Source organism: Myotis lucifugus, unplaced genomic scaffold, assembly GCF_000147115.1.
Source record: "Myotis lucifugus unplaced genomic scaffold, Myoluc2.0 scaffold_0, whole genome shotgun sequence".
Lineage (NCBI taxonomy): Eukaryota > Metazoa > Chordata > Mammalia > Chiroptera > Vespertilionidae > Myotis > Myotis lucifugus.
Window position 1 is genome coordinate 31,206,283 of NW_005871048.1, and position 11,846 is coordinate 31,218,128.

General features: G+C 38.3%; 1 protein-coding gene across 1 annotated transcript in view; it reads right to left on the reverse strand.

Moving 5' to 3' along the window:
* The window catches only part of RASA1 (RAS p21 protein activator 1), a 123,340-nt gene extending 114,832 nt beyond the window's left edge, over positions 1 to 8,508 (reverse strand). Inside the window, exon 1 of the mRNA XM_023752301.1 lies at positions 8,433 to 8,508. Coding sequence (XP_023608069.1) covers positions 8,433 to 8,508 — 76 coding nt within the window. The remainder of the gene's footprint in view (positions 1 to 8,432) is intronic.
* Positions 8,509 to 11,846: the final 3,338 nt, after the last annotated feature.

Genomic DNA, 11,846 nt, shown 5'->3' on the forward strand with positions numbered 1-11,846 from the left:
AAAATTGGAATGGTGGTGGTAAAAGCCAGCTTGAAAGGAGTTAAAGAATAAATACCATCCATGAAATTTGACAGAAGTGTAGATACACTATTATTGTCATTTTATATTCAAAAAAGAAATAAAATAGTAGAAGCTTAGTTGATCATCCCATTAAGAAAAATTTAGTCTAATTTATTAGTTGTTGTTTTATGTTAGCATGGTAAATGTTGAACAGGTAATGCAGAACACAAATATGTAATTAAGGAAAGTTAAGTATTTTAAGTTGCTGTAGAAAACTCTATAGAATTTAAAGGATTGTTTTATGTTTTCTTTTTATTTACTCAATGTTTTTATTTTTATTCAACAACTAGGGGGCCCGGTGCATGAATTCATGCACTGGGGGGGAGTGTCCCTCAGCCCAGCGTGCCCCCTCTCACATACTGGGAGCCCTCAGGGGATGTCCTAGTGATGACTTAGGCCCGCTCCCTGCTCCCCTAGGGGAGCGGGCCTAAGCCGCAGTCTGGCCTCCCTTTGTGGGAGGTAACCGGGATGATCAGGGGAAGGCACCAGCCCCATCACCCCACTGCTGTAGCCACTGCCAGTCACCGCAGCCAGCAAGGTCTTTTCGTCAACACGGACTCCAGTCCCTTCACCATGAAAAACTGACAACTTTCTTTAGGCATTTTCAAGATGTGTCTTTCATATAATAATAATTTCTTTATTATTTTTTTATCCTCACCTGAGGATATGTTTCCATTAATTTTTAGAGAAGGTGGAAGAGAAAGGGAAAAAAAAGAGAGATACATGATAGTCCGAAGAAAGGAGTGGAGGGGTTTGAAATCCGCCGCACAACGGGCGTGGTGATATCCAAAGACCCCAGTAATTTCTGTCCGGTTAACAGAAAGGATTCGTAAGGGCAACTGCAGACCGCGAATCCTTTCGTTTTTCCTTTCTTGTTTCCACACCGGCGCGGGATCTTTTGGCGGCAGCCCCCGGAGGAGAGGCTGCAGGTTCTTTCTAGGTTGAGACGGGGCTCCTCATGTTTTCATTTCTGTTACATAATCTAAGTCGCTATATGGACCATTACAAACTAAAATAAAATACTAGGTTCTGAAACTCAAGAAAACAAAATGGATTGGGGGTGCCATATGGAAAAGGCTAAGAATTTTGGTAGCAATAATGGTTGTGAAGTCAGATTTCTACAACTATACACGTTTTCTTCACCGCGCCTCCCTCCCCCACACGTGTGTCTCTCTCTCTCTCTCTCTCTCTCTCTCTCTCTCTCTCTCTCTCTCACACACACACACACACACACACACACACACACACACACCGTGCCATTGCAAGTCTGGTAGGTCCTAATGGGGTGTGAAGAGGAGGGGTGCCATATAGGACACCAGTCAGTGCTCTTTTGTCCTCAGGTGCGAAAGACAGCAGAGCATGCTCCACAATGCATGAGTGATGATGCACAGAGCACCTTCAACACGACAAATGTCAAGGTCCTAAAGTGCCAGTTATGTATAGGTTCAAAAGTTACCAATAAATTGAAATCTCACCCTTAATATATCCAAAGAGAAGGGTTTTGTTTTGTCTTTTATACTGGGACTAGAGGCCCGGTGCACAAAAATTTGTCCCTCAGCCCGGCCTGTGCCCTCTCGCAGTCTGGGACCCCTCGGGGGATGACAACCTGCTGGCTGAGGCCTGCTCCCCAGGGGATTGGGCCTAAGCTGGCAATCAGACATCCCTCTGGCAACCCGGCAGCCCTCGGGGGATGTCCACTTCCCAGCAGGGAGCAGACCTAAGCTGCAATCGGACATCCTTAGCACTGCTGAGGAGGCAGGAGAGGCTCCCACCACCACCGCTGTACTGGCAGCCATCAGCCTGGCTTGTGGCTGAGCAGAGCTCCCCCATGTGGGAGTGCACTGACCACCAGAGGGCAGCTCCTGCATTGAGCATCTGCCCCCTGGTGGTCAGTGTGTATCATAGTGACCAGTCATTCCCAGTCTTTCTGCTGCTAGGGTCAGTTTGCATATTACCCTTTTACTATATAGGATAGAGGCCTGGTGCACGGGTGGGGGCCGGCTGGTTTGCCTTGAAGGGTGTCCCAGATCAGGGTGGGGGTCCCCACTGGGGTGCCTGGCCAGTCTGGGTGAGGGGCTGAGGGCCGTTTTCAGGCTGGCCGGCAACTGAAGCTCCCAGCCTCTCCTTTTTTTCTTGCAGGTATCTGGGGTTTGTTTAGCTTCTATAATTGAAACTCTGCTGCTTTCAGAGCTTAGAGCCGGGCCACGGCAGGCAGGGAACCTTGGCTTCCTCCATCACTGGAGCAAGCAAGCCTCATGTTCACTTTAGCTGTGTGGCTGTCGGCCGCCATCTTTGTTGGCAGTTAATTTGCATATTGCCCTGATTAGCCAATGGGAAGCGTAGTGGAGGTATGGTTAATTACCCTTTTTGTCTTTTATTAGATAGGATATCTGTAAACTATTATATGCATTCATATAGGTGGAGGAATCATTCCCTTTACTAGTATTTGAAACTACAGTGCAGGTAACTTGCCTTTTTGGGTTCATATATTGTTCTTATCTTTTAAATTCTCCCAGGAAGAATCCCATATTAAATACCATTGAATATTGAACTTTGAGATCAATATTTTCTCTGCTAAGGATGATCAAACCAACACAGGAGCATATTGGGGATGGGAAGAGGCTGTAATAAAGGTCCAGGGAAAAAGCAAAAGACCACTGAAAGAGGTGGCAGGGTGCCTGCAAGACATTTTCTTTTACTTTAGAAGTCTGCTTAAGCCTATTTACCAAACCAGAGACAAATTTGATTAATAGTAGTAATCATGAAGACCCCTTATTGGGCTTACCTCTTTTGCCATGTACTCCTTGGGAGAATGGAGATGGACTAGTCTCAAGAGTGGTCTCAGACCAGCATTATCTTAGGACCTTATCAGAAATGCAAATTTGGGTGGGCCATCCCAGATCTTCTGAATCAGCAACTGCAGCAATCTATGATTTAATGAGCCTTCAAGTTTACACATTTAAAAACCACTGTACTGTAGTATGTTAATCAGGAAGGAGGTATGTGATACCTAAAAACGGTTCTGAAAGAAAGAAAATGAGTAAGAAAGCCAACTCAGTGTTATTCACTAGGTAGGTGGGATAGCGATGTAGGTATTGGGTTACTAAGTTCTGTGCTATTTTGGAAAGGACGTTAGAAAATGAGAATATGCATAATAAGGTAATTCCATACTATAGAGAATAATGAAGTTCTACAGTTGCCTATCTAAAAACACTTTTTCTTGTGTATATTTTTAAACTTAGGTCCTCAGAGTTAGACCATCAAAGTGCCTATTCACCCACTGCCAATGAATTTACATGTAGCCTGTGTTTCAAATCTACTGTGTGTTAGCATCCCAATCCTCCAACACTCCCACCTCAATTACCACCATCAGCCTTTGAATGTAGGAGGTTGGACTGAAGATTATCACCAACTCTTGGGTATCACTGATTTCTCTAACTGCTCATACAGGTTCGAGATCAGACTCACTACTCTACTTTGTAGAATTACCTCCTTCCCTTTTTATGAAAATTCTTTGGCAATTAAAAGCCAATATTTAATGCAGTCCAACACCAATTAAATGCTGAGTTATATTGTTTTCTAGTGTATGTGTCTACAGTACTTTACTATCTATACATATAAAAGCCTAAGCGACCTTTTGACCATTCGACCAGTAACTATGACACACACCGACCACCAGGGGGCAGATGCTCAATGCACAGGCATGGAAACATGGAACAGACTGATGAATTTCAGAGGGAAAGGGTGAGGGGAAGGGTGGAAAAAGATTAACCAAAGATCTTCTATGTATACTTACCGCCCAGTGTACAGATTCGCTCAACGCTCAGCCTGGCCTGCGGAGATTGGGCCAAAACTGGCTCTCCGACATCCCCCGAGGGGTCCTGGATTATGAGAGGGCGCAGGCCAGGCCAAGGGACCCCACCAGTGCATGAATCCGTGCACCAGGCCTCTGGTAATACTATACTACTAAAATACTATACAAATACTGCCTAACCCAATGCTTGGCTTCCTTTGAACAGCTCTTCATCCTTTTAACCAATTCTGGAATAGACCAGCTCACATCTTTGGACATCAATAGCTCAACTAGTAGGAAAGAAATACTAAAAGTCTATTTGTAAATCAATCAAACATTAATCTTACCTTATGTTCAATCTTACAGTTGTATTGCCCTTATCATCTAAAAAGATTACCACATATTTTGAAGAGGTATTTTCAAATTACTCCTTTTATTAGACAGATCTTTACTCTTTCTTTTGTACTTTCTTAATCTCAAATCAGTTGTCTTTCTTCAGTAACTTTTTATTTTTTCCAAAAGGGTTAAATGTTTCTACCTTCTTTTGTCTATTGCCTTTTTTCTTTTTCTACTCTCCTTGATATTCTATCCTTTTCTCATTTATAGTCTCATGCTCTTTTTTAAAAAATATATATTTTATTGATTTTTTACAGAGAGGAAGGGAGAGAGATAGAGAGTTAGAAACATCGATCAGCCGCCTCCTGCACATCTCCTACTGGGGATGTGCCCACAACCCAGGTACATGCCCTTGACCGGAATCACCAGGTACATGCCCTTGACCGGAATCGAACCTGGGACCTTTCAGTCCACAGGCCGACGCTCTATCCACTGAGCCAAACCAGTTTCGGCTCTTTTTTTTTTTTTTCCTGATAATTTCCCCCTCAATTTCTACTGTGTTTTCCTTTTTTCTCCTCTGAATTTCCCAACATAGATATGCTCCTTAAAGTTTCGTGAGTCAAAAACTAAAGAACAATTAACAAAAAACAAACAAACAAAAAAAAAAACCCCAACTATGAAATATCTATGTGGAGAAAAGCCTTACAGGGATTCTGCAGGAATTGGTGTTAGGTGTGGTGTTATGTAACATCAGTTAACAAAGGGAAGTAAACAGTCTGTTAATTAAATTCACAGATAATATTAAACAGGGAGGTACTGAAAAGCAGAACAATATACAAAAGAAAAGAGAGGAAAAATAGCTTTTACCTTTAGTAAAACAATCTTTAAGGACAGTTACTACTGTGGTTTAAGGAATGTTAATCCAAATATTAAATTAAACTATTTAATGAATGAATGATTTAAAATGCTGGATAAAGACTTGTGGGTGAAAGGAATCTGAACATTTAATTTTAAAAAAATGATTTTGGCTTATTCTGATTTTATTGGAAACCCAAATATTCTGAAATATTTTGATACTTCAGTAACCTCAAGGTGTTCACAAGAAATATATGAGTAACACCTGAGGGGAAGATTAAGCAAGAAATGATAAAGAGCTTACAGCTGTGTTTAAAGAATTCCAAATTGTGTTTGATACCCTAGTACATACTTAGCTGTACAAACAGGCTTCTAAGCTTATGCAAATAGAGTCAAAAGGTTTCATTGACCCTGAAATTTGAAATAATGTCTTTATTCCTAACCCCCAGTACCCCTATTGCATTTGCTCACCTCATCTTAAAATCCTCAAGACAACAAATTTCCTTATTAGAGAAATGTTTTGAGAAAATAACATTGAGAAGGTATAGGTTAAAGGAAATTATTTTGATGAAAAAGTAAATAGTTCTTCAGAGATTGCAGCCTGTGGTATAACAACCAAATACGATTTTTGAAAATTATAAACACCATGGGAAAATTAAAGAATAGCACAATCTCTGAGGTGGGAAAATAAACTTCAAAAGAAGCCAATGCAGGAGCCCTTTTGGAACATCTAAACTTATATATGGTTAAAGGTGCTTAGAGCAGTTGGACCTAAATATCCCTTCTCTTGAAAGAAGGGTAGAAAAATGTATTTTTAATTTTTTAAAAAAATTTTGTTATTTATTTTGCTGATATTTCATTATTCTTTATAAGAAATCTGTTCCCTTCATTATTTCTAGTCTGTTTTTCTTTGCCTACTATTTTCCTCTGACCAGGATCATTTCTATGTTTCCTTTCTGTGCCGTGGTTCCTATAAATGATAGTGACCCAAGGTCGAAGTAAAAGAAAAAAGCTAGTGTAATGCTTTCAGGTCAAAGGAAATGCAGGAGTCAGGTGAGTAAGACTCCAGTCCATATTTTTCTCATAATTACCACTCCCATTCTTTGTCTGTGTCAGCAACAATTTAAACATCACCTGGAAGTACAGTCATGGAATCCAACTAACCTTTGACCTCTCTACCTGGGAGTCCTGGAAAGTCTCTAATTTAGGTTACATTCTTAAGTCCACCAGAGAGTCCCCTTTACCTCTAAAATCAGCATATCTAATTCACAAGCCTCTTTAATAGTCTTTAAAATATCTATACAATGAAACGGTTAAATGGAACCTTGAGTTGAGAAAATTATAGATAAAAGAAGGTGAAAGTTTTAAGAACATCAGAAGAAATTGTGAGTTATATAACTTTACTAAATTAAAACCACCTTTCTAAGATATTTCTGACTATAAAAATTCAAATTCACATGTTCCCAAAAATAACGGGTCAACTCCGCCTATTTTCTTAGCACCACTTTTTTTTTTAGCTGGGTCTTCATTCTTTATCTCATTGTTAAAATAACAATGAAATATAACATATAGCAAAGTAGTAATTTTCAAATATCTGGGTTTTTCAGACTACTAAGGCTTCAACAAAAACAGAGACTTAAGCCCTAGCCGGTTTGGCTCAGTGGATGGAGCGTCGGCCTGCGGACTCTAAGGGTCCCAGGTTCGATTCCGGTCAAGGGCATGTACCTGGGTTGCGGGCACATCCCCAGTGGGGCGTGTGCAGGAGGCAGCTGATTGGTGTTTCTCTCTCATCAATGTTTCTGACTTTCTATCCCTCTCCCTTCCTCTCTGTAAAAAAATCAATGGCATATGTTTAAAAAAAACAAAAAACAGAGACTTAAATTGTTATGAATTGTCAACTTTACATTTTGTTAAGTGAAAAGTATTTTGTTGTTATTACCATTTCTTACCACTATTTCATAAAAGGAAAGGACATTTCAAGGCAGAAAGACAGAAAAAATGGGGAGACAGAGGGTGAGAGGAAGGAAGGGAAGGAGAAAAAAAAAAGGAAAGGAAATAATTCCAGATTTTAAAAAATCTTTTGAATTACATAAAGCTTTATGAAATATGCATTGACAACAGACCCTTTATTGTCAATTGTATGTTATATCCTTCTTTTTCATTTTTCCATGGATTTACTAAAAAGTTGGTATTGGTTTACAGACCAGGTATCTTAGTTTGAGTTTCCAGAGAAGCAGACTCTGAAAGTAGGAGTTGAGTATTGTTTTTTTGGAAAGTGATCCCAGGAAATTTCAGTAGGACAATAGGGAAGGGAAGGGAAGAAAACCAGTGCAGGATGTGTTAATGAGCAGGTTATTGATAAGAGCATCTGGGGCTCAGTCCCACTGGGGAGCTCTGGGAGATAGCATAGAACCCATGGAGAGTTGTCACGCCTGAGGGACAAAGAAACCATGATTTTTATTTATAAGTCTCTATTTGTCATTAGTTGTGGGCTGCTCCTGGAAGTATCTCCTCCCCAACACTTCGGGACTGTGTGCGAGCATCTCCCATGGCTAAGAGAAAGCCCTCAGGTAGAAAGTTACTGGTGTTTGCAGTGAGAAGCCATTGCATGCACAGAACAGGTGTATGCCAAGTGGGTGTGGGCTTGACAGTAACTTACTTCTGTTAAATATAGGTACTATTGAATGTTGCTATAACTATTGAATGTTGTTATATTTAATGTAGCCTACTCTTTGACCTACTAAGGCTATTTAGCTCAAATGACAAAGACATTCATTCAGGGTTATCAAGGTGTGACTGGGGTGAGAACTCATTTCCCAGTCATGTTTATTATCACAGGAGCGGTGTTGACCAGAGGGAGTGATATTCTAAGAGTATCTACTTATTGCTTGGTTCCAAATATATTTTCTGTCATTTCTTTTTTTTTTAACATATATTTTTGCTAGATGATATAACAGAAGCAAAAGTGATTATGTATTGGACATAAAATACCTTATTGACAACCAAATGGGAAATACTTAAGAAAAACTATCATGAATATTACAACAGTGTTTTTGAGGAAATAATTTGATTAGATGTTGTATTAAGGTAGTCCAAAAGCCATGTCTTGAATTTGTGGAAAATTTTAAAGTTGTCAAAGTGCTTTCTGGGCCATTGTCTCTTTCACAACTCTGAAAAAGTATGATGACATTATTGTCAATTGACAGATCTGTAAGTTTTTGAGTGCCAAAGGTATGATCAATTTACCTCAAGTGCTAAAGGTTTATAATAAAGATTCCTGGGGAAGTAACATAGAACAGGAAAACTGTTCCACAACAAAATATCTAGTCTCATAGGGAACCGTAATATCTTACTGTTCAGGATCCAGAAGGAGCTCTAGGGAACTAACAGGCATAATGCTTGTGGTTATGTCTGAAGAATGGGAACTGTGTAATTATCTCCTTGAGTGGTGGCACCGTTTCCATGACTGAAGTACTCTATCGCTACTTTGTTCTGTTTCTTTGCTCAATACAGCCACTGCTTCTATTGGTTTTGACTGTACCAACCACCTCTCTTTCTATACCTCCCTACCTCATGATTCCTGCTTACTTATGGCTTCCACTACTTGTTTGCTTGCACTTACAAATTTCTAAGTGCCAGGGAAACAAGAGTGAGCCAAATATGCATGGTCTTTGTTTTGCTCTTAGGGAGCATACATTTTAGAAAGACATTCAATCAACTGGCCACATAAATAAATGCAGCATTTAACACTGAGATAGATTATATTAAGGAAGAAAAGGCTAAGCTGAATTGAAATATTTTGTCAAGATTTTATAGTCACTTGACAGAGTTTTTGTTGAGTGTTCACAAAGTGTCACAGTATAATAATGCAGACAGTAAATCAGTCTCAAACCTGGAATGCTGGGACAGGTAGACAGTATTTAAATCCTTCCTCTGCCCCTAACAGTGGTTCTTAACCTTGGCTGCACATTAGAATCACCTGGGAATCTTTTTAAAATCCTGATTTCTGGGCCTCATCCTCCGGAATTCTGTTTCTTTGTTACTGATGTAGGGCCCTCCCCTTAATAACAAAGAAACAGAATTTCCGGAGGATGAGGCCCAGAAATCAGGATTTTAAAAAGATTCCCAGGTGATTCTAATGTGCAGCCAAGGTTGAGAACCACTGGCTTAGGTTGAGTGTACCCAGAAGCAGACCCTGAGACATGAATTGGATTGTAAATTAGTGGTGATCCCAAGAAACTCCATTGCAGAGAGGGGTAGGGAGATAGGGAAGGGAAGGAAGCCAATAAAGGGTCTGTTGTCAAATAGGCAATCTCTATGGGCAAGGGTGGGCCTCAATTCCATGGGAGAACTATGGGAAACCAAGTTAATCACATCTCAGAGTTTTCCTGCTTGAGGAGTGAGGAGACTGGGGGTACTTATCCTCCAACTCCCTTCCATCTTTTGTTAAGGGAGTTTGTAACTGATTAGACATGAGAATCAAAGATGACAGAGGTTTATGTGCTTACTTGTTTGTTTGTTTTTAAAGACTTCAATATATTAAACCTCAGAGGACAGGACTGGTAGATTATATTCCTCAGGATTTGCTCCCTGTTTATTTGTAAGAGAATTATATGTCCCCACCCCTTGCCATGTGATTTGCAGTGCCTTCCTATCAATGGCAGGTTTGGCCATTGTCAGGTTTGGCCATGTGATTTGCTCTGCCCAATGATATGTAAACAGAAGTGACATATGCCATTGAATATTTCTGCCAACAATGTTGCTCTTTCCTACTGCCGTAAGAATAGAAAGTTCTGTGCAGAGACTTGTTCTTGAATAAGAAGATACATGCAGCAAAACCACAGGCAAATTTGTCATCCAACATGTAATGTAAGCAAGGAATGAGCCATTATTATTTTAACTACCATTTCTAGGATCATTTGTTACTGAAGCAAAGCTGACTAATTAATAAAGGCAATCAGGCTATAACAAATAGTCAAATATAGTAAAACGTAATGGTGATTTGGTATTATGCTAATGGAATAGAAAATGATACAAGTTTATATGGACTAAAATCTGAATTATAAATAAGCTTTTGCTACCATTTGGAAATAACCAAAAATATCTTCCATAAGATTATGAAGATTATTGAAGAATGAAAAGGCTTTAAAATCTTAATTATTTAGGTAACTATCTACATAGTCATAGCTAGGACAAAATGCATGGATTGATCTACAGAATTCAAACAATCATGATAGATAGGATAAATAATTAGGTTTTTGTTTGGGGTGGGTATTCCTTGGTCTTTTGGACTGAATTATTAGAACTGATTTAGTTTTTACCATTTCTCTAATTGCTTTGTTTATTAACAAATCCAAAAGCTGATGTCTTAGCTAATAAAAAAAGATAGTCATTAAATTTCTATATTCTGGGGATGCTTGAATGAACTAGAAAAGCATGTCAAAGATTTTTTTATTGAAAAATCAAAGAAAATAGAGTAGGTTGAAAATACAGTGCCAGATTATTTTTCTAGGCATTTAAAAATTTATGACTTATGCACATCGCCCGACTTGTTTAAAATTGTGCTTTCCTAAGGGAAAATAGTGAGTCTTTTAAGACTTGGCATTAGCCAAACCGTGATATGATTTTGGCCTGAAGTTTCTTAAATGCATTATATATTGATGACTATTTCCTGGAACATTTTGACTGAGGTCATGGACAATATGCTGTTTATATAATTTTTGTTCTTAGATGATATAAGTTTAGCTTTTAAAAATATTCTATTAAACTAATCATCATAACATCACATGAATAAATTTACCTAATTCAGTAGTTATTGGAAGAGGATGTGGTAATACTTATTCTTTTCTATATTTTGGAACTATAAAGGCTTCATATTGTATTGTTCATCTGATATGAAGAAAAGTTCTGAATAAAAATCTGTGATTCATTTTCATCTAAAATAATTTGCTGTTCCTTATAGTAATTATTTTTATTTTTAAATTGATTTGAAATTTTCTTGTTTTGGTAAATGGAGAAAATAATGTTTTCTTTTATATAGACTAGATAAATGTTTTTAATTAAGGCTATGTCATGTGCTTCTCATAACAATAATAAAGTTATTTCTAAAAGTTTTATATCAGTCTTATATTCTGTCATAGTAAATATTTTATAATTTATATTGTTGATTAACTGTTTGATAAATTAGCATTCATTGTTACTTCTGTAATTAAAATAAAATTTTAGCAGAAGATAAAATTAGACAAATCTATGACAAGATTTAAGGATTCTGCAAGGAAAGGACACAGTGATTTTATGGCGGATCTTGTTAGTTGTTTATTCATAAACCTCATTCTAACTCTTTCTTGCTGACTGAATCTTGATGTTGTTCAGGATGACAATGTGTCCAGCTTGAGCAATGAATTCTAACTGCTTCAAGCCAATCTTTGACAATTCTGTTCCCCTTTGGCACTTAATTACAACTAAACATGGACATGTCATCCAGCTGGGTTCCTTTATGGCTTCTGGATTTGTGTCATAGTTAAAAAGACCTTCTCCATTATAAGACTATTTTGAGAAATTCTCTCAAGTTATCTTCTGGTGCTTTTATGGTTTCAGTTTTATGCTATTTAAATCTTCAATTAATCTGGAATTTCTTTTAATATAAAGAGTGAAGTAGTCATCTACCTCTTTTTTCTCTCTAAATATAATTTTCTCCATTCATGCACTTATTGTCTTTACTTTGCCTTTTCTCCCATTACTCCAGTGGTTCTCAACCTTCTGGCCCTTTAAATACAGTTCCTCATGTTGTGACCCAACCATA